Source organism: Corythoichthys intestinalis, chromosome 7 (genome assembly GCF_030265065.1).
Source record: "Corythoichthys intestinalis isolate RoL2023-P3 chromosome 7, ASM3026506v1, whole genome shotgun sequence".
Classification (NCBI taxonomy): Eukaryota; Metazoa; Chordata; class Actinopteri; order Syngnathiformes; family Syngnathidae; genus Corythoichthys; species Corythoichthys intestinalis.
In genome coordinates this window covers 20,543,386-20,569,235 of record NC_080401.1, presented here as the reverse complement: position 1 = coordinate 20,569,235, position 25,850 = coordinate 20,543,386, and the positions used below count along the sequence as shown (strand labels likewise).

At 37.7% G+C, this 25,850-nt stretch overlaps 1 protein-coding gene and 1 long non-coding RNA gene across 10 annotated transcripts in view; one reads left to right on the top strand and one right to left on the bottom strand.

Annotated features, from left to right (window-relative positions):
* LOC130918897 (uncharacterized) overlaps nt 1–14,012 on the top strand; it is a 35,643-nt gene extending 21,631 nt beyond the window's left edge. Inside the window, exons 2-3 of the long non-coding RNA XR_009063851.1 lie at nt 5,619–5,792; nt 13,253–14,012. This is a non-coding gene — a long non-coding RNA (uncharacterized LOC130918897). The remainder of the gene's footprint in view (nt 1–5,618; nt 5,793–13,252) is intronic.
* Nucleotides 1–25,850, bottom strand: part of LOC130918892 (lisH domain-containing protein ARMC9) — a 48,269-nt gene that overhangs the window by 5,532 nt on the left and 16,887 nt on the right. For 3 of the 9 annotated variants that reach the window (XM_057841112.1, XM_057841113.1, XM_057841111.1), the window contains exons 5-26: nt 25,589–25,759; nt 24,619–24,768; nt 24,430–24,522; nt 21,481–21,505; nt 20,890–21,047; nt 20,576–20,674; nt 20,145–20,180; nt 16,854–16,888; nt 16,662–16,773; nt 15,469–15,561; nt 13,847–13,937; nt 13,504–13,630; nt 13,240–13,379; nt 12,995–13,071; nt 12,750–12,824; nt 12,485–12,575; nt 11,597–11,649; nt 10,531–10,629; nt 6,505–6,620; nt 5,630–5,799; nt 5,173–5,275; nt 1,416–1,527 (exon numbers count right to left, since the gene is read on the bottom strand). In XM_057841112.1, the coding sequence (XP_057697095.1) occupies nt 1,416–1,527; nt 5,173–5,275; nt 5,630–5,799; nt 6,505–6,620; nt 10,531–10,629; nt 11,597–11,649; nt 12,485–12,575; nt 12,750–12,824; nt 12,995–13,071; nt 13,240–13,379; nt 13,504–13,630; nt 13,847–13,937; nt 15,469–15,561; nt 16,662–16,773; nt 16,854–16,888; nt 20,145–20,180; nt 20,576–20,674; nt 20,890–21,047; nt 21,481–21,505; nt 24,430–24,522; nt 24,619–24,768; nt 25,589–25,759 (2,226 nt within the window). Of the gene's footprint in view, nt 1–1,415; nt 1,528–5,172; nt 5,319–5,629; nt 5,800–6,504; nt 6,621–10,530; nt 10,630–11,596; nt 11,650–12,484; nt 12,576–12,749; nt 12,825–12,994; nt 13,072–13,239; nt 13,380–13,503; nt 13,631–13,846; nt 13,938–15,468; nt 15,562–16,661; nt 16,774–16,853; nt 16,889–20,144; nt 20,181–20,575; nt 20,675–20,889; nt 21,048–21,480; nt 21,506–24,429; nt 24,523–24,618; nt 24,769–25,588; nt 25,760–25,850 lie in introns of those variants that run through there. The other 6 variants (XM_057841118.1, XM_057841115.1, XM_057841114.1 and 3 more) reach the window with 6 other exon arrangements.

The following is a 25,850-nucleotide window of genomic DNA, read 5'->3' as shown; positions in this document are numbered from 1 at the left end:
ATTTGCTGCAAAGTTTCATTGCTTCCAGATGCTTCATTTGGCCATCACTGCTTCCTTGGAGGAGACTGTCAACCTCTGTTGCCACCTGATGTCAACACTGTTGTTGTCCAACATGCCTCCTAGCATGTATTGCAGCCTTACAGATGTAAAGAACAATCAAAATCCATGTTCTGTGCTAAGTATTTCTTCAGTTACTTTTCCACTTGTTTCATTAATTGATAGTTATGGTATTTGGTAAAACTTCATTTGACAGTGGCGCCATAAGACTGTCATTAGACATGCATAATTATGACATGACACTGTCATGACTCATGAGCATTGATGAATGCATATAACAGATGTTATTTAGTGCTGTCCAGATAATTTATCTAACTTTTTAATGGATGGGAAAGATGTGCGCTGGACATAAATGGAGTTTGTGACATAATTTGCTGGGTGACACTTAATAACATCTGTCATAAGCATTCAGTAATGCCCATGATAGTGTCATGTCATAGTTATGACGGTCTTATGACGCCGCCTGTCAAACTGTTACCTATTAACACAAATAAAAAAATAAGCCACACTGGACTATATGCCGCAGGATTCGAAATGGAGGAAAAATAACAGTTTATAGTCCGAAAATTATGGTAGTCATTTCTTAAAAGCGTCTTCTGTAAATACGTAGCTCAGAATACAGCAGTAAAGCAAAATCTCAAGACATTCCAAATGGACAATGGCCTGAAGATTACTGCCAAATGGGTCACAAAGTGGTTTAAAAAAATCAATTTTGTGGTGTGGCACAACAGCCCACCTTGTGAAAATGTACGTGTATGCAAAGGCATGTAAGGGCAATGCGGCTGATGAACTTGCTTAAGTTCAATGAGTAATGCAGCAAAAATTCCATCTAGCTATAGTGATGAGCTTGTGGAAGGATATCCCAAAAATTATATCTAAGTCATGCAGTCTAAACACAAACATAAAAAAGGAAATGTTTCATTTGAGTTCAGTGAGCGATAAAGGCTTAGTGTAAAAAGGGTCATTAGGCTCCCTGGGGCAATTAGCCCAATCTACTGATGAAGTACAATGAAATGCCCTTTGCTGCTAAGCGTGGGGACATGAAGCACTTCGTACCATGAGATTCCTGAAAAATCAGGGATTAGATGGCAAGGTTTGTAACCTTGAACTTGTTGTCCATTGGAATTTGGGGCTTTATGCCCCATGAAGCATAATGACCTTTGTTACCCTTTTTATATTGTGTATTTAGGATAAATCTATGACACTACAACATTGTTATGATGTGCATATACAGGGAGCCCAAAGTTTTACATGTCACTTTAATAACATTGCCTTACAGTAGAACACTAATGGGAATAACCATCTTTTGGTAGAACACGTATGGTGTAGCTGTTTTGTTTGCATTATATCATGCCTACCTCCACTCTGTCGTCACACTCCACCCTGGGAGCTCGTTTGGTTCCTTGAGCTCCAGGCACAGGAGTGTGCACACACCTTGGACGGTGTGCAAACGCAGTAATGTGATCTATGCTGATGACAAGAAACATGGGAGGAAGAAATTAGTGCAGGCATTGCTCATTCTTTACTTAGACTACTATTGAATGGAGTTCTACAGTACTTGTGCCACAATTCTGAGCGAGCAATGATAGATTTTGAGCACAGAAAAATATACTGCACGAGCAATTACAGATTTTGAGCAAGCAATGATAGATTTTGAGCACAGAAAAATATAATGAGAAAAAAAAAAAATCTCAATAATTGTGTTTGCATGTTAGTTTTACCCGCTCTCCCTCCGTCCTCCCTCAGGTCTTTTATTATTTTCTTAGTACAATAGTAGTAAGTTTAGACCCAACAATCGGCAGATGAGTTTTTTTTCCCAGCTGTAGTATTTACTATTACGATTATTGTTTCATGTCATAGAACTTGTTGTTCTATTGTGTTGCTTCCAAAGAAGTCTGTCTGACGTAGCTTGTACAAGACCCTAGACCAAGGGTCCCCAAACTACGGCCCGCCTCCACATTTGGTCCGGCCCCCTGAACAATAATTTTTTAAAAAATAGTTATTTATTTCCTGGCTTTTTTCTGTGAAGAACCCAGAGAGGGTTATTTGGTTATTATTTATTTAATTAATAGTGTTATTATTATATTATATTATATTTATTTTATTTACTTTTTTTTCGTGTAGAATTCAGAAAGGGTTATTTGGTTGTGGCTTTCTGAAAAACAATAAAATTTTACATCAAGGCACTTCTGCAATCATCACACCTTTTCTGTTACAAACTGACCTCGACCCCTCATCAAAGAAGGGAAAAGTTATGTGGCCCTCACAGGAAAAAGTTTGGGGACCCCTGCCCTAGACCTTGATGTGTAACGGCACACTTTCAGCTTGAAACCTGTGCTTCCTCATGCCAGACTTGATTATTGACAATTCAGTAATCGTCAGCAGTGTTGACCATAACAGGCTTTTGCTACCAAGATTTTCAGTGTGTTTTCATTTAAATTGTGAGATTTTAGAAGTTTGCTTAAATTGTGTTTAGGGTAACAGCAGTTTGAAACCGCTACCCTTTCTGTGCAATATTTACATGTGCTTTTGTAATTTTTTTCTGTGTGATTTGGTTTCTTCCCACATTCCAAAAACATGATTTTTATTTTTATAGGAGACTATATTGACTAGACATGTGCGGATTACCGGTTTCAAGGTATACCGTGGTATGAAAATGTCAAGGTTTCAAAACTGCAAAAAATTTCCGTCATACCGTCCCTAAGGTATTAGCTATTTTTTATGTCCAAAAATGCATGGAGAAATCCTTCGCTCTCAGCTGCAAGGCTCAACACTCCCCCACCGGTTGTTGCTCAGTGTCAGTGAGTCAGCTGTGTTACACAATTGCTGGAGGAGGTGAAACTCCTGAACTTTATTCCCCCATCAAGAATACGAAATGGCTGGTATGGGAATACTTTGCTAACAGAAAAGTTACAGACGGCCGCGGCTTAGATGAGGAGGGCCAACCAACATGTAAAACATGTTTGCGGAGGGTGGCTGCCTCCAATATGATTTCACATTTATCCAAAGTTAAACGTTAGTAAATACTGTCATGAATGTTTCCCACCAGCTACGAGAGTTAACTCCAGCATGTTAAGTGTGTCTAGCGGTGGTAAAACGTGTTTTTTCTCTCTCTGAGAACTGTCTATGTTGAGAAAGAGTGTGTTAATAATGTTAAAACAATACGACTCATACACACGTGCTTTTTTAGCAAAATAATTCACTTATTTTTGTTCTGGTGGTAATAATGTTGAGCTGTGGATGTGGATTTTGGCTCACATAAAGGACTGCATTTATTGTATTTAGAATATATATATATATATAGATTTTTTTAAACTTAACATTAAACAGTACCTATGTTCCAATTTGCTTATGTTTTGAAAAATAAAAATCATGCTCAATGGAAAAAAGTTTTTTTTTTTTTTTTTTTTAAACCCAGATATCTCAAATGTGTTTTTTTAAAACCCAGATATGTCAAAGTAACACATTTTAGAGCTGTAATTGCAATACCGTGATACTGTGAAACCGTGATATTTTGTCTTAAGGTTATCATACCGTCAGAATATCATACTGGCAGTCTGGCACATGCCTAATATTGACCAATGGTAGGAAAGTGTTTTGCAATTGATTGCCAACAAGTCTGGTGTGTACCCTATACCTCGTCCAATGGATACTCTACTGTATATACCCAACACCCGCATCATTGTGGACAAGAAACGTATAAATATGACGAATGGATAAACTAGGTGAGCAAGTGTTTGCTAGTTGTTGGCAGTTTACACATAAAATCTAAGACTTAATTGCTTGATTCTCACTCTCCAATATTTTTTTATGTTACAGATTTTTAGAATTTACGGAATTCTAAAGATTTTCTTAGTTGTTTTAATTTCACACTTGAAGAATTTCACACTTAGGCAGACAATTCAGACAAACCCCGGTATTTGTATACGAGACACTAATACTTTATGTAAATTCCATTTTCAATGAATATTTACTTAAAAAGAGATACATCGGCTCTATATAAAACGTAAAAGTAAAACTTTTACTACAATGGATAATGAAAGGAGTGAACAAGTGAGGCAAACGGTTAGTTTCTTAGAATGTAGTCGAATTTCATGGATATCAGAATAGATTCAGGAAATAACACTGAAAGATGAAGCCAAATCCGCATTTATAATACTCACACTGCAAATTGAAGTATGGAACGGGAACATACCATCCATTTTCTTTTCTTTCAGCAGGTGAAATTGCAAGTACATGGCCATGACTTTGTCTCCCTCCAGTAAGCTAGAGCTAATTTGTAACTGTCTAAACCAGGGGTGTTCAAACCTTTTGCAAAGGGGGCCAGATTTGGCGTGGTAAAAATGTGGGGGGCAGACCTTGGCTGACGTCCTTTACGTAGAACAATGTATTTAAGCAAAATTTAGCAAGCCATTCAGTGTGTCACATTTGCTTTATTTTTTTTTTCAATGAATAATTTCAACAATCTCGCAACTAGCCTTTGCGGCGTTCTCTTTCGACTCTCAGGCTCTTGCGAAATACTACTGCTGTGAAATTAAACTAGCTTCATGTTGCTTCAATTTCTCGCTGCGCATTTTCCCTGTAATTTTGTCGTACATGTCAGTGTGTCTTGTTTGGTAATATCACCTCACATTGAAATCTTTAAAAACAGCGACTGTCTCTTTGCAAATGAGGTAAGACACAGTTGTTGCGTATTTTTGTGAAGAAATAATCCAATTTCCACCTATCCTTGAAGCGTCGGGTGTCACAGTCAACTTTTGTTGATTGTCACCATTTTAGAAAATTGGAAGTAGAGGGTCACACGGAGTAATGTTGCTTGGAGTGCTGCTGCCTTTTAGTGGGTAAATGAGAAGCAGCATTTCGTGTGTAAGCTACTTCAAATGCTGGTTGCAGTACTGCTGACCAATTTATTAAGTCTGTGTGCGGGCCAGATGTTATTGATTTTATGACAGAGGCTGGGGGCCAGATGAAATTTGACCACGGGCCACATTTGGCCCCCGGGCCGGACTTTGGACATGTCTGGTCTAAACGTACTAGACAATTCAAATATAATTTTTAAAAACATAAAATTGCCTCGTTTTGATTTATGGTGAATTTGTGATTTTTTTTTTTTACCCTTCAAAATTTCCATTGTCCGTCTCTTGGAGGCTTTCTTCTCTGGCTTGTACCTCATTGGACCGATCCAGATCAGCTTTGGCGAGGCGACCATGGTCCAATTCTGCGTGTTGACGCTTTTGTTAATGAAAGCTGTAAAATGCAATCTAAACAGTTGGGTAAAATGTTACAAATTGAACATGCTGAAGGGGACCATGACAGCAGTCAGGAAGCATTTCTCTGATGCACTGCAATTTATTTTTGCCAACAGTGAAACTTGGAACTGTGATTCTCTGGTCTCAAATTCTAAGTCTGTAGGGACTTAACTGGAGAAAATCATAGTTTGACTCATTCTAAAGGTGTTTATTAACCCGCGTGCAGGGGCACTGTCATTTAGAAAAGAACTGGATTCATTAAAACCATCAGCTTCAGATTACTGTCATAGTAATTCATGTGTTAATTGACAGGTTCTACCCACTGGTTCTGTGAGGGAGACAGTCAGATGTACGTGGTCGATTGCCATGGCCTGTATGAGGTCGAGAATCGTTCTTGGAAGGAGGAGAGTTTCCCTTCTTGCGCTGGTCTCCGTGGTGATGGTTTCCTCCTTCTGTAGCACCCACACCACCCTGACTGCCCGATCGGTAATTCCTATACATTTTACAAAAACATGAGCAGATGATATAATCATTTCTTCCAGACATTTATTTTATGCTAGTGCCTTCTATTATATGTATATTTGCATGGAAAGGTCAACTGTATTAATAGGTCATCATTTTTTTTATACTTTTAACTTGAGCTCCTAAGTCTTTCCAGGTTTATATGTCAAAAAGATTGTATCAAAAATGTTGCTCTAGTTAGCTGTCCTATTACTACTCTGAAAGAAAAAAAAAAATCCATTCATTCATAGTTTCTTCAGTATCCATAGCATTTGATCATTTTTCTCATCCCTCCCCCTGAAAGAACCCTGGCTGGCAGAGTACAATATAACCTGACCCCATTTTTCCTTTGACCCACTGCTCCAGTTATAAAGATTCTTAAAGGTTCAAAAGTTATAGCAAAAATAGATGACACAATGATCGTTACAATGACCTCTTTGGTCTCCATTGTTAAAGCCGTACTTCATTGTCAAATAAGAAGTTTTGACAATGCGCTTTTTGAGGGTCGTTTTGGTCATATCTCATGTAATCACTCTCAGGAGAGTTAAGGCTTTTAAGATTAGACATAGTATCCAAAATACAATCTCTTGAACACGGCTAGAAGCAGCATTTGGCTGCATAAACATACAGTGTTTGTCAACCGGTAGTTAAAAGAAAGAAACTCAAGCAGCAAGCATATATTGTACATTTCACTTACAATGTGTTAGTGTTACGATGGGAACTTGGCGTCACCGGCCGCTGTAGAGGCTCATCAATGCTTGGTTGGTGCTGCTGGGGCGACTTCTTCTTCACTTTTGGTAGGTTGGTAACAATCTGAAAAATCAATGCACAGTGAAAATTTGTATGGAAAATTCAATTCCAAAAACATTTACTTTCCTATTTAAAATAGGAAATTTCTATTGTTCAGTAAATATCTCAATAATGAGGACTTACTGTAGTATCAGACTAACCAATATGGCACACTTAAAATTGTTTATTTTCCCCCAAAATGGACTTATGCCAGATGTGTGAAATATGTGCTCAATGACTTTCAACCTATTTTGTTGGACTATAAGTGTATTATACTGCTCCAGTAAAGTATTCAAGACACACATTAATCAAACGCATAAATAAACCAATAAAACAAATAATAAATGAAACAACAATTAAAATTGTATAAGAACAAATGACCCACTACTAAGCCTGAACGATATATCGTTTAAACATCGTCATCGCGATGTGCGTATGCACGATAGTCCCATCGCAAGGACGTGCGATAGTTTTTTTTTTTTCAATCCATTCGCTCTCACAGCCTCTCTCACCCCCTTTCCCAGCTCTCAGTCACTGCGGCACTTGCTTATTAAAGTTAACGATGGCTTTGATCTGGCCAAAGAAGCCGGGCAGCAATCTGTCAATCATCGTTTAACTTGTTAAACAGTTTCTGCAAGGAAGCGCGGGCTGGAATGAATGTGTGTGTGTCTGTGGGGGGAGAATGTAGAGATGTTCGAGACATATAAAATAAACGCCAGAAGTGATTATGAGGAGTTTGTAATTTCTACATGTCACTCCAAGAGTCACAGCCATGTTAGTTAAACAGAAGCATTTAATAAAGCCAAGCATTTTTCTACTACAGTACTTTATACTTGTTTAAAAATGATTCAGTGGGACAGTTATGTTTAAAACTGATCATAATTATTACATTTGAAGTGCTTAAAAAGCATTTATTAATATACATATAATATATATATATATATATATATATAATATATTTACATACACATTTTTAAAAATCATACTTTGGGGAAAAAAGTGAGAAAAACATGTCTTATATGTATCTCTTTCCAGTGCTAGATCTGAATAAATACATTGAGCACACACACACTCACAAACACCCCAAAAAAATGGGGGGATCTTCGCGGTTTTTCACTTATCGCAGCGGGTTCTGGTCCCTATGAACTGCGAAAAACGATGGAATACTGTACGCTGTGGTCATGATGAGTCATCCAAAGTCTTTCCAAACAGCTATTCAAGTCATCTAGTAACAAGTTCTTAAAAAAATATATATATACAGTACTGTGCAACAGTTTTAGGCAGGACACCTGCCTAAAACTTTTGCACAGTACTGTATATATTTTTTTTAATTATTAAATTTATTAGGATCATGGAAGCTTCCACTTGGGGAAAATACATATATACAGTGTATCCTGTATATACATAATATGATAAAAATATACAGTACTGTGCAAAAGTTTTAGGCAGGTGTCCTGTCTAAAACTTTTGCACAGTACTGTATATTTTTTTAATATCGCAATATAATATCGCAATCTATCGCAAACCCCCAAAAATCACAGAAATAGTTTTTTTCCAATATCGTTCAGGCCTACCCAATACTGCCAATACTTTTGTCCGGCCCATTTGTGGAGTTTTGTGTAAAATGTTTTTTTTTTTTTTCCAATCTCTTTTGTGTTTTTAAATTGCAAGCAAAATAAATGAAGATATTACTACCAAAGCATTTGTAATTGCAATCATTTTCTGGCATTATCTGACAGAATTGCAGGGTTGCCAATACTTTTGGCCAGCACTGTATGCACCAAACTCATATATATATACTAAAGAACCTTGATTTTTGAACGAGTCATAGTACTGGGCAGAGGATGTACTTTCTCCGTTTGCTGCGGAAGCATGACCTCACAGTACTACACAGCAGTCTTGGAATATTTCCATCACATTCTGGTTTGGTGTTGCTCCAAAGAAGGACAAAATCTAACTCCAATGGAACGGACAAGTAAGACTGCCGAGACAATCATCGGAAAACATCTTGCCCATGCCTGATTGAGCAATTCGTTGATATAAAAAGTACACATTTGCTCATGGAACAGGGTCCCCCCAGGATTGATAAATCTAAATTTAAGACTTTTAAGACCTTTTTTAATGCCATTTCAACTGAAAATGAATTCTCTTCTCACACCCATTATTTAGATAACGTTGAATCATATTAAATAAAGCACTGAACATTAAATTCAACCTCAATTGCTAAGTGTGTTTGACAAAAGAATGCACATATATTGAAGATACAATTAAAACACATTTAAAGTACCATTATAAAGTCTTTCAGATTTTTTTTTTTTTTTTTAACAAACATGCACGCACGCACACACACAATAATTATGGACAAAAAGAGGAGGAGGACAGGACTCAGACCAGCCATCTTCTGTAAGAGGCTAGTGCATCGGCCAAGACCCCAGTGAACATGGCTATCTCTTGAGTTAAAACGGCGAAATTCACATTCATTCGAAAGGAAAACCATGCAGAAATACATCATTGCATCTAACACATTTTATTTGGAGAAATTGGCAACTTACTTTGAAATATTTAAGCAGGTCCACTGCCTTCGCATGACCCATAAACTGCGACCCAAAGTACCTGGATCGATTTGACCAACATTATGTTTAACAGACTTTTCCAGCATTATTTCATAGTATAAATGCATTTATAATGATCATAATAATATGTAGACTATTTAAACATTAAGAAAACTTGTGTTTTTTTCTGCCAACTGAGAATTCGTTACAAAAGACAGGCTTAATGGCGCATACCCACCCTTTCCTTCTTCTCCTGAGTCATCACAAAGTACTGTGGGATTGCCTGCTGTTGTGATGTTGATGCTAATGATATATGCTTGTCGCTCTTCATATAGGACTCCAAGGCCCCAAGCCCCATTGTCCCTAGGGACAACGTTTTTTTGCGTAATATACAGAAGGCTTCTTTCTCATTTGGGTTGACTTTAAGTTAACTACTTTGGCCTACCCCAAATACTCTTGGGTTAAAGCCTTTAACCCAAGAGTATTTGGGGTTGAGTAGCCATTTGGAATTAAACTTTCACTTTCCCATGTTGTCCGAGTCACTCTACACTCTCTCTTCCAAATTTTGGCGCGCACGAGGTACATTTCGATTTGTAGTGCACTACATAAAGAAATACGTAAAAATTCTATGCATCATCTTCGTTATGGATTAAAAAAAAAAAAAAACTTCGTCACGAATATAATTTAGGTTGCACTGAGATGTTCTCCATGGTGAAAAAATTCCAGACTTCCAACAGCTAATTTAATACTTTTAATATCTTTAATAATGGAAAACTAAATTCATTGTTTTTTTTTTTAAAATACTTTTAATAACCCTTGGTTACCATGTGGAAATTAGTGCAAAAATATGTAACAGTATATGTCTTTGAAACACATTTGGAGGTCCTGTCTGATATGTAAACACAGCACATTTAAAGGGAATTACATGAAAATACTGTTAGTTTATGATGTGTAATTCCAATAATGGCTATAAAGCAGCAGTTTCACATCGATGCATGCAATATGGAAGTGCACTTTTGTGCTTATTGGTGAGAAACCTGATTTTAGGGTAGATGTATGATAATTACATATAAACAATTACTGTAATGACAGTAAATCTGCTCTCTGTTGAGCCCACTGAATAAAATGTAAGCTTCTCTTTTGATTGACATGGCTTTCTGCTAGGTTTAAGTTAGTCTGGGCTTAGTTGGACAGCACGGTGGCCCATCTGGTTAGCACCTCGCCTACATAGTTGGTATTTAGTTCAAAACCTGGCTTGTGCAAAGTTTGATTGTTCTCCCATGCTTATGTGACACAAAAAATTAAACCCCAACTGCTAATTGTGAAGGTCTTCAAGCACCTGAGTCAATTGTGCGTATGTTGTGTGATTGTTTTGCCCTTACACCCAGGTATTCTGTGGTCAGCAGACTTTCTCCAGAAAGCTCACTGGGCTGTGGCTGAAGGACTTCCTCTTTTTCTCCATCCAACTCTATTAAATCTTCCTGTCACAACACACAAGCCACAGACATAAGATGTAATTGCAGTTGGTTTAGTCTGCATTTAGTAATAATCCAAAAATAAATCATTAATCTTTATGAGACCTGTTCCTGCTGACCAGCGTTCAATGAGTATTTCTAACACAACTTGTTTCCCTAAGAACGAATTTGCATAACATTCATTAAAATTTATGCTTGGCTCACTCTGAAAGACTTGGAAAAAACACTTGAAATAATACTATCTCACACCACTTTTGTTGTGCTTCTTGCCCAATGACAATAAAAGAATTTTATTCTGGTGTTGTATTAAGGTAAAAATTAACAAAAGACTTGCTTAAAACGGCAAAGTTTACAGGTGCATGCTGAGACTCAATTAAGATGCTCGGACTCCTAGTCTTTAGTCAGAGACTGAAAATATTTAAATGGGAGCCAAACATTTCTCAAGTGGGGACTTTGGCTCCCCATAGCACATGCTTAGGCAATACAAACCATGACACACATCTTATCGTCATAACCATCTTTACCACAGAAACCTGGAAACACACACTTACACACAGACAACAGAATGACACTCAATATCTGTGCCAAGTCAAGATTACCATCTACTGTACTGTACACTACAAAAAAAGGCAGAAAAGATTTTTTGACTCAACATGTTCCGTAGTACAGTAATTCAAGATGTGTAAATGGATGTGTAGCAGCAAAGTGTAGACTGCAGGAGAGGGCAAACCGGTCCTCGAAGACCACAGTGGGTCCTGGTCTTTGTTCCAACTGATCCAGCACAGACAGTTTAACCAAAGGGTTTCAGCAGAAACAAGAAGCATCTCACTGCAATCAATTCATTGCTCTTGTAAAACACTAGATTGGTGAAAAGATGTCCTCTTAATGGGTTGGAACAAAAACTCGCACCCACTGCAGCCCTTTTGTTGAATAGTTTACCTACTCCTTGTGTAGAACATAACATCAGACTTACATCATTGTCATCCTCGTCCTCTTCATCGTCCGACTCTGGTGCTTCTTGTTCCGCTAAAGTTAAAACAGCATTTATGTATTTAAACTTCACTGCTACAGTAGTGTATTTCCAAATAATGCTGGGGAGGGAACACTTAAGAGAAAAGATTCTTATGGGCGACGTATTGCGATGTAGTTACGATGGGTGGAATGAATTCAATTAAACAATGTCCCAGGTTTGGATGTTTGGATCCAGGTTTTGGAAACAGGCACGCCAGTCAATAGTATCAATGGTTTTTTCTCCCAACACACTCCTGCCAAATGGGGCTGAGGATTGTAACGCATCATAAGGAACCCAGTCCCGCTGTACCAATATGTTGTGACAGATGTCAGAGCTGTCTCACGGTCTCTTGTCTACTGACTTTACCTCCTGGTTGAGCAACACCACTTGAGGAACTTCAATGGGTTCCAGACAATAGTAGCCTATTGCTACCTGTGGTGCTGCGGATGCTGGCATGATTTAAAAAATCAACCCCCCAACAGGAAAAAAAAAAAACTGTAATGAAGAGGACAAAAAGAGGTTTGTGAACACCACCTGCAGAGTTATTATACTGTCACTCAGAACCACCTCTTCCTTTAACACAACATTAGATGAAATAGATTCACAGTCAGTCCAGCTTCCAAATTGGATAGATTGATATCCCGAAAATGTAACAGACTAAAACAGTTTCCCTTAGCTTTCCTTTTTTTGGAGTGGAGTATGAGGAATAATTCTAAATATTGTCGCTGTTCAATTAAATAGACGACAGCTTTTGCATTACATCCATCATTAAAGCCCAAAGTGACTCATAGCGGCATGCATTGTAGTAAATGAGTATTCAAAGAAGAAATATACATTACATTCACTGACCTGAGTTGAGCTTTTTAATTATGAAGCCAATTTGTCTGTGAAGATCTTCATTATCTTCCTTGTTGTAACAGCAAAGGATCTCCTCCACGCTCTTCACACAATCGAGCAAAACACATTCAACTGGTTAATAAATCTGAGCTGAGCAACAGGAAAGCATCGTTCAGCTGCAAACATCTTTAAAGACATGGAAAAGCTGCCAACTATGTTGTGACATTTAAAGGGAAGAGCATTCTGCGAGCAGATTATGACATCTCCACTATCTCACCATCTCTTTTGCTTTCTGTCTCACAGAGGGTAGACTCAGGATGTTGTACAGAGCTCCATTCACATATGGACGAATCTGGAGAATACAGAGGGAAAGAAAATGCAGATGCATAGGCAATGGTTTAGGTTTATAATTGACCATGCTCAGAATGTTGTTTTAAACACACACATACAAGCAACCCTCCTCACAAAACACACACACAGACACAAATTTGTACACACTTTTCAAAAGGGCGTAAGCATCACCTCATAATTCTCATGTCCGAGGAGGTCAGTTAGAACTTTGAGTACATGTTTGGCGTTTTCGGCACACTTCCTTTTTCCTATAGAGTGTGCCAATAATTATGTTTTGTATATATTCATAAACATGCAAACAAAGTTTACAAAAACAGGATTTTACAGTATAAATGATGGCTCTCAGTCACTATCTTTTCCATTTTTTTTTTAAAGGAACAAAATGGGAGTTTTTCACATGTATATCTTGTGTGTACCTTTTGTTCGCAGGCACAAGTTCAAGAGAAGAGCTGCAGTATACTCAAGGGTGGAATCACTCAGACAGTCTGGGTCATGCAATTCATTCACCAGCCAGCCAATCAGATCATCTTCTATCATGGCCATCTGCTGCTTTCTCCTAAAGACAAATATGATTAGGATAACGGATTAAGCATTACATTTTTTTTTTTGCTTTGATCTCTGTGGAAATCACTGATTGGAACACAGTTTTATCCACAAAGGGTTTATAAATTCTCCATTACATTAGGCTGAGTTTCTGCAGTGCCACCAGCGCTATCTCTCTTGTCAAGGAGTTCTCCTCCTCCTTCTTCTTGAGTGTCTCCATCAGAAGTGTTGGAAGCAATGGGTTTTGGGAGAGATAAACTCGCCCTGAAAGTATAAACGTACCATAATAATATGAAGTCAGTGTTACTGATCAAAACTCATAACCTACTGTAACTTTGTATTGGACTTTTTATTTCAATCTCATCTTTTAGGTCTTGGATTGCCAAATTTCTTTAAACCTTTTGTGGTTGAATATTATTTTCATTTACATCTCACATTCATAACCATATCAGACTTAACTGTGAAGTTGTTAATGCTTACCATCTGGAAAGGAGGAAAATGTATTGAGAAGACTAGCCATGTACTGTCGCACCATTTCATTCTTTGAAGTCAATAAATGAAGGATAGTTTTCTGGAGACAGAATGAGCAGTGTTATTTCTATTATTTATTTTTTTTACATTTCGAGATAAAATCCATATTAAAAAAAATGGCAACACAAATTGACTAGGAGCCACTGCGGGAAAAATAATTCACATAAACCCTGCATTGCTTCTTTACGTAATCTTTATCACTCCTTTGAATGTTACTAGGTTGTGTATCTTGTCTGCATTTCTCTAATATGTTTCCTAGTAAAATTTGCCATATATTGTTGATTATTGAATTTATATTGTTATTTATTTATTATTATATTGTTTTTCTGGATTTCAGGAAACTGCACAAGAAAAAAAACAGCGTTCGTTAGTTCCCTAGCCTTGACATTATAAAGAACTGCAACTGGGTGATTCTGATAAAAGCTATGCATTACGGTAATGAAGGACATTTACCGAAGCTATCTTAAAATAGCAGAATGCTATGATGACTCAATATATTTTTGCCATCAACAGTTTGAACCCCCTAGTATTGTATTTACAGTAAAATATCTAATTGATTAACGTAAAAAACCCTGTGGTATTACACATTATGGGAGTGCTCACCGATGGCGGGGAAGTAGGCATACATAATAACCATAGACTTCATAATGATATATTATAAGGTGTATGATAATAAAATAAACTTAATTATTAACAATATAAAAAAAGGGCCAAACAATCTTAACTTGTAGCCATCTTTTGTCTTGCGTTCTTTGCGGTGTATTAGTGATTACAATACCTTTATTTAAAAGAACACTGTGATTATGATGGGACCATAAACACAGTGCAACAGAAATGAAAGCAGCATGCGTGGACACTAGATTTTCCTTAATTATTTTTATACAAAGTAAGAAATATTACAGCTTATCATAATCTGCTAAATTTAGTAGCTTTAAACAAATGCATATTTCTTTTGTTTTATTAAATTGATAAAATATTTATTGACGCATTAGAGCACAGGTGTCAAACCGATTCCAGAAAGGGCCAAGTGGGTGCAGGTTTGCTTTCCAACCAATGAAGAGGACACCATTTCACCAATCAGATCTTTTACATGTGTAATCAGTTAAACTTTGTCACATTTTTTGGTCTGACAGCTATTGTGATGATGTCAGTGTGCTGAGGTCCATCTGTCCATTCTCGCTTGTCCCTTTTAGGATTGCAGTGCACTTAAACCCTATTCTAGCAGAGGCTGGGAGGGAGGCAAGATACCCCCAGGACTGGTTGCCCCTTGCCAGCCAATTGCAGGCTCTTAGGTTCTTTTACACTGAATTCATACATTCCTAACCAGGAAGGAGCCTTCCCAACAGTTGGAATTATGGCATTGTCTGGGTATGATGGAGCAGACAAATATGAACTATAAGACATAACTCACAAGCGTTGACCAATTATATACTCTATGTCCCCAAAAGGAGTCAGCATTGTGTCTTATGTTGGATAAATTAGTTTCAAAGGTTTTTCATTTCAAGATATTATTATTTCAACATTTAAATGACATTAGCAAGGTACAAAACCATAATAATAGAGAGCTCTACCTGTTTTATGCTGTAATTTTCCAGTAGATCATTGTTGATGTAAGCTTGTAGCACAGTCTCTCTTTGTTCACCAGGAATTGAGCGTGTAAGTCTCTAAAAGTAAATGACCGTTTGGTTTGTCATGAAATATTGTGCCGAAGAATTATCATTTTACAGTCATGGACGAAATTATTGGCACCCCTGGAATTTTTCCAGAAAATACAGCATTTCTCACAGAAATTAATTCAATTACAAATGTTTTCAGTATGAATGTGTTTATTTCTTGGATGTGCATAGGAAAAAAACAAAAAAGCTGAAGAGGAAAGCCAAAACGTACACAATTTTACCACAGGATGCAAAAAATGGGCCGGACAAAATTGCTGGGACCCTCAACTGAATATTTGGTTGCGTATCCTTTCGAAGAAATACCAGGAAGCAATCGCTTCCTATAACCATCAACAAATATCGTGCACCTCTCAGATAGAATTGTGGACCACTCTTCTTCTGCGAACTGTTCCAGGTCTCACAGATTTGAAGAGTGCCTTTTTGCAACAGCAATTTTAAGACCTCTCCATAGTGTTCAATATGATTTAGATCCGGATTCATCGATGGCAACCTCAGAATTCTCAGCGCTTTGTCTCCAACCATTTCTTAGGGCCATTTGAGGTATTTTTTGGGTCAAACCTTTTCTTTTATCATTGTCCTGTTGGATCACCCATGACCTCTGACACAGACCCAGTTTTCTGACACTACATCCTATATTGCGGCCCAAAACATTTTTATAGTCTCCATATTTCATGACTCCTTGCACACTGTCAAGGCACCCAGTGCCACAGGCAGCAAAACTACCCCAAAACATCATTGGACCTTCACCATGTTTGACTATAGGCCCAGTGTTCTTTCTTTTGTAGGCCTAATTTTTTTTTTCTGGCACTCACTTCACTTCAGTTCATTTCGTCCTTTCTCTTCAGCTTTTTTGTGTTTCTCCAATGCACATCCAAGAAATAAACACAATTATACTGAAAACATTTGTAATTGCATTACTTTCCGTGAGAAATGTTGTATTTTCTGGAAAAATTTTAGGGGTGCCAATAATTTCGTCCATGACCGTATAAGCAGCGCTCAAATGATTAGATAAATACACGGACAAACAGGCAGGTAGGTAGGTGGGTAGGTCGACAGATAAAATGAATTTGAGAGGAAAATGCACAAACCCAGCGCAGGGCCTGAAGCAACAAACACTTGAGACGGTCCGATCCTTCAAGCAGGTCCTTCTTCAGCTTCATATAATCCAGAGAAGGCAGCACTGGTACTTCCGTAGGTCTGCTAGGGATTGTAGGAAAAGACATCCAAATGAAGTTAGGGTGTACAAATGAAGCATAGTTGGATAAGACCCAGGGACTTACTTTGGTGCAATGGATGCTCGAAGTATTGAGGACGCCTAAGGGAACCCCAAAAAAATGTATTTTAAATGAATGTGCCCCATTCTTACTTCAAACTCATGCAATTGTTAGACATATATACTGTAAATCATCAACTTTTAATGTACAGAATGCTCATCTACTATTGACTTAATTCAATTATATGGTACATGGACATGCTTATATCATGCATGATGTGGCACATGCATAATTCCCAAATTTATGAGAACATACCTCATGCAGACAATAGGCTAGGATTGTTGGGGTTAATGGAGGATAGCTATGGGGCCTCATTTGAATATTAAAATATGTAAAATAATTACCACCTTGAGTAAACCAATTGTTTTATTTTGTGGATTAAAAAACATAAGATTAAATCATCCATTTAATAATTTTACTAACTATAGAGTGAAACATAACACAGCTATAGTATGTGGTAGCTACAGTACTGCCAATACATTGTTGCTGTGATGGTTACCGTTTTTCAGATGTTGACTTGATTTACGTAAATAGGTTACATGTACAGTAGATCACACTTTACAGCTCCAGTGGAGCCCAGAGGCAAACAGCTAAAGCAACAACCATAAAATACCATACTGCGCTGCATGTATCATTAGTTAATATATTTTGGCCTATAAGACAAACACGATCGGCAGGCGTCACACTCCAGTTGGATAGCTGCCCAAATGTGTGAAGTTGTACAAGTTACTTAATAATGGGGAGATGTAGCGGCTTGGATTTTCAAAACAATAAAAGTGAGTGACCATATCAGAAGATTTATTGTAGTAAGACAGTTGGACACAGAACAAGTGAATCACTAATGTGAATCAGACAGACAACAAAATTTGGAATGTTTTTGACAGCTTATTTTGGATAAAAAGTCACCTTGACCAAACAACCGATCATCTCATTTGACAACTGAGCTTGGTCTCAAATTATTGGATCTTGCGTCTGCACAGACATAACTCAGTTGAATACTGTGAAGGTTTTAAACAGGTGATGGACGTTCTGTCATCTAAACTTTACTATCTTGTAAAGACATTTATTGTTCATGTTATTGACACCCCTGACAGCTATGCGCCGGGTTTTGTGTAGCATGTAAAACATAAGCAAAGAGACAAAACAAACTATCCATTATGGTCAATTATGGTTTTAACATTGGTACACAGGCAGTGTGCATTGTTGCTTATCTCTTTGAAGGACAGTGTGTTTGGCTCAAATGCTGTATTTATTCATCTTCAGGAATCATTCATTTGATCCACATTACCAGCAAAGTTATCTGTATAGGACATTATAGCACAAAGATAACAAAATAAAACCTTCATTTTATAAATTGAAATGTTGATCTTAGGAGTGTGACAAAATATCGAAATGGTTATATATCGTGATGCTTTGTATCCCAAAAGGTTATCGATATGCTCCTGCAAGAATCGAGATATCGTTTTAAAAGGGTGTCAAAGTCTACAAAAAAACAACAAAAAGGAACCAACAAGTTGCTACCAAAATAGTCCACCATAATAGTGTTTCAGTTAACTCTAAGGCTGCATTGATGGTGCTCGACGCCCAATCCATTTAGACTGGGAACGTACGTTCATTCGAAACCAGAGCTTTCAAATTCATTCTGTCTGATTTTCAAGGCATTTACAGGTCACTTGGTGTTCATTTGAGGGCATTTCCAGGTCATTTCCTATTAAATTTTGAGTCACTGCCTATTAATTTGGGAGACTCCCAGGTCACCTCCTGTTCTGTAACACAAAATAAACAGGAAGGGACCCATAAAATACCCCAAGATCAACAGGAAGTAACTGAGAACCAACAGGAAAATGACCTTAAATGGCCCAAAATTACCTCATTGCCCGGCATTGGCTGCCACTGACGACCATAGACGTTCAATCTGTTTAAAGTGGGAGGGATGGCAGCGAATGAAGGAATGTTCATTGGCAGCCACCCTCCCAATTCAAATGGATTGGACGTCTACTGGTGATAAACTCATTCAAATTCACAGCAGAAGCTTGTTTTTCTGTTTATTAGTTGTTTGTAGAATATTGACCTAGAATGATTTCCTGACCAATGTATCGATAATCGTTGTATCGCCATATCATCAGATCATCGTTATCGTGAGCTTTGTATCGCAAACCGTATCGTATCGTGAGGTACCAAGAGGTTCCCACTCCTAGCTGATCTTCTACAAATCATGTATTTTCTCCCCTTTTTTAAATAACATATTTCACCATATTGATGATGATGTTAAGAACTATGATAGTTTTAGAAAACTCATCCGGTTGTCTCCTTTCAAATTGCCATAACATAAGCCAACCTATTCAACTGACTTAATTTACTGACCGCCATCCAGGATACCTCAGAACACTGGAGAAGGCTGTGGCTTATCAGTTTGGACAATAAAATGGCAGATGAAGTTCTTAACCCAGATAGTTCGAGTGAGGAGTCTTTCTCAAGTTATGTGTTGAGAAGCCAGAGAGGGCTTTGGGCTAGCATTTTACGAATCGTTTGTTATACTTACATACTTATATTACACACTATTACCTGTTTACAGCACAACTTTAGCCGGCATTGTTAGTGCACAGCAAGCAAACACCTCTTCTGGTCTTGCATTCTTTTTTTAATCCATCTTACATGCAGACGAAGGCTGTTTCACATTTTGGCTTCGATGAATTGCAACTGTCTTCTGTCATTTGATTATCTAAAACAGTTGTCATATAAAAATGTCTGCAAACAGAAATGTATTATACTTCCTGGAAATATTGCCTTTTTTTGCCAAATTTCGCCACTATTACAGAGCAGAAAAATATAATTCTCCTTTTCAAATTCTTACACAAGAATCTTTCCACTGTGATAAACTTGATCAAAACCTTGTCTTGTGCTTTAAACAAAAGGCTTTGAAAGGTAAAGAAAGAGTCATCGTTTGCCATAAAAACACAGGTAAGTCAGTGATGGGAATTGGTGGGACTCTCAAAGCAACAGGTAAGTTGTGACTTTCATAAAAAGGTCCAACTTAAAAGGAAAGCCTGACAAAAGGGGTCATATGTCAAGTGAGGCCGTTTCAACAAGCACAATCTAGCAAAAATTAGAGACAAATGACAGGGTAGACAGGTGGACAAAAGCAGTTTGAGAAGGTTGTAGTGCAGGTGGAGTATGAGGTGCAAATGAAGGGAAGAGGACAGGATGAAAAGACAGCAAATAGAGAGCAAGACGGAAAGGGGAAAGCAATTCAGCAATATGTGATGTGAAATAAAGATCAAAGCATGAGAAACTTACATAGCCATCATCATAGGGACTCATAGAGTAATATCCCTTCAGGGACAAAAAGGTCATACACGCAAAAACACAAACACGCAAAAACACAAACACAGAGAAAAGTTGTTTAGTTCAAAAACGGCAGTCTGCATTTAATGGTTTAACATGTTTATCAGCATATTTGCATCTGAAATGAACAGGCCAACTCTATATTCTCATTTCAAATGTTTTTGAAGACTTGACTGAACTTCCAAGTTTCTCAAATTCATTATTTTACATTACTGCAAAATCAATGACCTAAATTAACAAACCAGATGAGTGCACATCCTTTTACGTTCAAGTGATTCATTTGCTAATTTGTCCCCAAGTCCGTTTTTATATATCGCCAAAACCAAAAACATACTTTGGATTTTTATGGGACTATAAGAAAAGTATGAGTTTTTTTCACTTACAGTGCCAGGCCTGGTGAAGTCAGTCGCCTGTACTGTGCTATGCCTCATCTGGCTGCTGAACAGGCGAGCACACACACTCTGCAGGTACTCAGGGGAGATCTGTAAAATCATAGCAGATTTGAGCTGACGACTTATTTACATTTTGAAAAGACCCATGTAAATAAAGACTGTATTTACGTTGACGTTTTCTTTTCACTGCATGTACTATACATGTTTCATAAGTACTTGCAAAATTTGACATTAAACATGTCGCCATTGTAATATTTTATATTGTTGCTGTGGGTAATTAGGTACGAGTTTGCAATCCACCGTACATTTTTTCCACTGATGGACGCTTCCAAAGAGTCAACCAACTCTGCAGTGATGCCAATGAGCTGGTAATAATCTGCCTGCATCTTGTTAAACTTTCGCATGTAGCTGGCGGAGCAGCGCTCTGACTCAGTCAGCTGTAGTTGGAGTTGCTGCAAAGCTTCTGTGCAAAGTTTAAATACAAAAGGGGAAAAAAGACAAGATTTGAACAATGCGCAAACTTTATCAAATGACAACCACATCTTATAAGGAACAGGTGCTACAGAAAAGTAATGGATAACTTGATATAAAATAAAAAGCTTTTTTTTTTCTCCATCATTTATTAAATATTGTCTGATCCTGATCAGTGTGTAGTAATGTTTGACCGAGGTTTGTATTCATATAGTGTACAAGTTAAAACAGCCTCATGACATACACAACTCCTTGAATTGCCACTGCATTAAAGGATGTCTTATGATAGTGTTTTTTTAAGGGATGTCTTGCGATAGTGTATTTTGAATTTTTGAATTTTTGTTTTTTTTTTTAAATCAATTTTAGAAGGGGGTCATTAAATTAACCACCAAACACATGCAACGCAACAACAGTGGGACATTTACCTTTTGAACTTCTTCCACCTTCTTTCTGCACAACATTTGTTAAAGAACCTATGTCAGTACTCATCTGAACATAAATTCAACATTTCTAACTTGTGTCCGCTTACCTCAGTGTGACATAATTGTGCATCACAAAGATATGAGATGTAAGTACATCCAACATCCTGTTGGAAGCTGGGACTCACCTCAAAGAGACAGTTTGTACAGGATTAAGACAATCCATTTTATAGTGCGACAGTAAACCGGTGTCAATGTGTGATTGATATTAGTTTGTTTTGTAGGGAGGGATTCATTTTTCAAAAATTTTCATTGACCAACACCCTAGTATAGACAAACACAGCTGTCATGTATGAGTTTACATGCATTTAACAGTGGACCTCTTCTTTTATGACAAATATAAGTTTGCCCAGCAGTAGTCTACGTATTTAATGTGTATTCAAGCATTTCAGCTGTGTGAGTGTTTGCATTAAAAAATTATGAGTGTCAGAATATCTTGATGATTATAGTTACACTGTATAGATGGATTTCATTTTTTTCCCGTTATCTTGAAATCTCAGTGTGAGGTTAACTCAGGCTACTACAACACTAGGACGGATAATTTCTCCAGGTATTTTGCCGACTATTTTTTATACCTGTCCGCACTAAGTTTAAGGTGCGTTTAAGGCCCCTGCTGCTTCTGCAAGGTTTGGTTGCATTTGCGCAAACTACGCATGCGTGGAAAGTTCAATGTCAGCACTTCCATCTGTCAGTCTTCATCAGCCAATGAGGATGTGTATCAGTTTCATGAATATTTTCTGTAAGTTACTACTACTACGATATCTGTAAACATGATATATTACTGACCAGTTAAGCAATAATTATTATTTACAGATTTTGGCCTTAGATTTAAGATTAGACAGAATTACTGCATTTTCTACGGTATAAGGCGCACCTAAAAGTCTTCAATTCTTCTCAAAAGCCGACAGTGCACCTTGTAATTCAATGCACCTTATGTACGGATCATTATTGGTTCATTATGGCATGACATTCCCTTAAGTCAGTACTTCTCAAATAGTGGGGCGCGCCCCCCTGGGGGGGCGCAGAGCAATGCCAGGGGGGGCGCATGTGACCTCGGGGAACATGTTTTATGTGTTTTTTTTTTTGTTTTTTTTTGCCGTACTGGAATAAAGTGTACTTGCATATCCACTCAGTAGGTGGCAGTGGCGCTCTCATTTTCAGAGTGCGCGCAGTATTTTTGAACTAAGGAAGAGCACTCAGCACACACAGACAACAGATATGAAGAGCAGTGTGCCACCGCCGTTTTCGAAAGCCGTTTTCCGACCGGACTCACTCACGCAGCGACCCACTGTCTTGTCCGGTGTTCGGCCATTCCTTACTACGCGGCGAAACGTCCTACACAATGCTCAGGGCGCTTGCGCATGCATTCACACGCATGCGCACATCGGTTAGAGGCGGTGATTACTCACTATTTTTGTTTTTATTTAGTTATTTAGAACCTTTTCACAGCCTCAAAGATACTTTTTGCATGTATTACCCTCTCATACTTTTAACCATTGTGTTTTTTTGTGTTAGCTTTGAAGCAGTTGACCACATTAGTCACGTAGCGTGTTTAAACCGTCCTTATTTGATATAACTACATTTAAGTATTTTCTGCAGGAATTTTTTTAGTACCTTATTCCTGTATGCATCTAAACAAAACAAGTTAAGAGCGCACGGTAGTACTTTAGGTGTCAAATTCGACTAATGTAGGACGTTTCGCCGATGTAGCATATTTTGGCAGAACACCGGTTCTCACGTCGCCGCCCGAGAAGTGCCATTTTCGGCTTGGGATCGTCACGACGACTGCCCTCACCTACGGTTCTACCTCGGCCGTCGTGAATGCGCTTTTTTCGTGCCGTTTGCCTTTTAGCTTTGACTTTTAATACAGTGGGTGATGATGAAAGACCACTGTTTACTGTGTCTAAAAATAATTATAGCAGACAGCAAGAAGCCAAATCAATTAAGACGCCACTTAAAGACATTAGACCCTAATCTCATTGTTAAGCCGCTTGATTTTTTCAGTGAAAACGTGCCGAATATTGCCAACAATCGTCCTGCTTTGTCAGTGTTATATCAGTAAGCCAGTGAGCATTGTTAGCATGCTAATTGAAAAATAACTCCACATCATTGCAAAGGAGGTAAATACTGTGAGCAGCAAAAATAAAAACTGTCCTGTCCAAGGACACCCCCCCCCCCCTTTTATTCAGATTTGTTTTTTCGGTCAAATTTTTTGGCACATTGTCCTCATGAGTGAATGTTTCTAATCAATTTTAATTTGGTATTATTTACTGATTTTATTACATTTTATTTTTCTGTATCAAATGGTCAAAAATGTACCTTGAGTGTATTTTTTAGTTTGGATGTGATTTTTTTTTTAATTCAGGCAAATTGATGCACATCAAGTCTTCTCTGTTACAAACAAAACAATGTTTATAATAAAGTTATACTTTATTATAAGTTGATCTATGTTACTTTTTTTCTTTATTAGAAAAAAAGGACACAATGTTAGGCAGATGCGTATTTATAATAGTAATTTTATAGACAAATGATACTATTTACAGTGGCGGCAGAGAGTTTGGGGGGGGCGCGAAACATTTACGTCTTCCTTGGGGGGGCGTGACAGAAAATAATTGAGAAGCACTGCCTTAAGTGCAGTTTCTTCTAGGGGAAGCATAACGCAACCCCAACCACTACTACTGCCTTATAATGCGGCGCGCCCTATATATGAAAATAGTTTTAAAATAGGCCATTCATTGAAGGTGCGCCATATACGCCAATGCACCTTATAGTGCAGAAAATACGGGACTGAAAAGTGTCATCTGGTGCACCACAATTTCTGTCTGGTAAATAAACATAAAAACAAATGTTAAATTTAACAATGGGATTCCACTTTTAATATGCAGCAAAGGATACATATAATGTAAGCAGCCTAGGGCAGTTTGAAGGCTTCATTGTCATGGACAGAAAGTCTTGAAGTCTATTCTTTAACTTAGGTATCCAGGTATCCTAGAAAGAAATACACATGGTGATAGAAAAGGTACTTCTGGCAAATTACTATTACATTGAAAAATAAAACTAGGCCATAATAATTTCATTCAGAACCTGAAAGAGCTCCTTGAAGAAGGGATGGGTAGTGAGGTCGGACACATAAGGCAATGCATAATAAGGCAGGAACTCTATGGACTGACTCAGTGCTCTCCCATTTGACTTTAGGTATTTCTTGAAATAAGATATCCTCTCTGCAAACTCTGCCTGGTGTAGGTGGGAGTCAGATATTGTTATTTCATGCCCAGCTCACAGTAAATTCTAGCTGAAAGAGCAATAGCAAAGCAGTAAAAACAGTAGCGTTGTGTATTATCTTCACTTTGATGAAAGTATCTCTTAAACAGACCACCATGTTGTGCCGAAAAATGTCCCTCCTGCGTGAAGTGTCCCCCCTGACGGGAACGCTAATTTATAACGCTTTATTGAGGTGAAAACATGAAATGTTTTCATGGACGGCTTACAGTGATGGATTTACGACTGTAAAATCAGTTTTAAATAAATTACACAAAATACTAGTACTGTACTGTATTTTAGTAACAAATCGTGGACTGGGCCACATAACCATCTTTGAACAGAAATGTATTAGTCCACAGGTTTTCACGACCATATCCCAATGACAATCACAAAGGTATGACATTTATTAGTTCATGCAGAGTAAAATAATACATATTCACGGTACAAGAAAATCGTTTCCATGTCCATCGATTGGTAAGAAAAAGCTGTTTGTACGAGTGATGTGTGGGCGCTCAATAATAAAATAAATAAGCAAATAGATAAAATAAAATAAACGCTCAATAAAGCATTATAAATAAGCGTTCCCGTCAGGGGGGACATTTCACGCGGGGCGGCTATTTTTCAGCACAACACACCACACTTCTTTTAACAGGGCGGTTGTGCGTGACACAAACTATAACACACTATAACTTGCTTATGAATAGAACAGCTTAGTGTACATGTTGAGTAGTTGAAACTTACATGCTGTCAGGAAAATTATCACATTACAATATGAATCATACAAAATACATACTTGTCTTCCAGGATGTCTTCTAAGTGGAAAGACAGTAAAATGAATATGAAGGTAGAACTCCAGGTTTAGAGCCTCAGGATCTGTGCAAGGCAGATCAGACGGAATATTCTCTGCCCACACCTCAAAGAACACTTTGTAGTCTCCATCATTGAAAGAACTAAGAAGGTCTTTCTGCATAAAAAGATGGGAAGAGAAAGGATATTAAAAACAACAACATCTCTCAATCCAATTTTATACAAAGCAAAGTTGGTGCAGTTTCTAC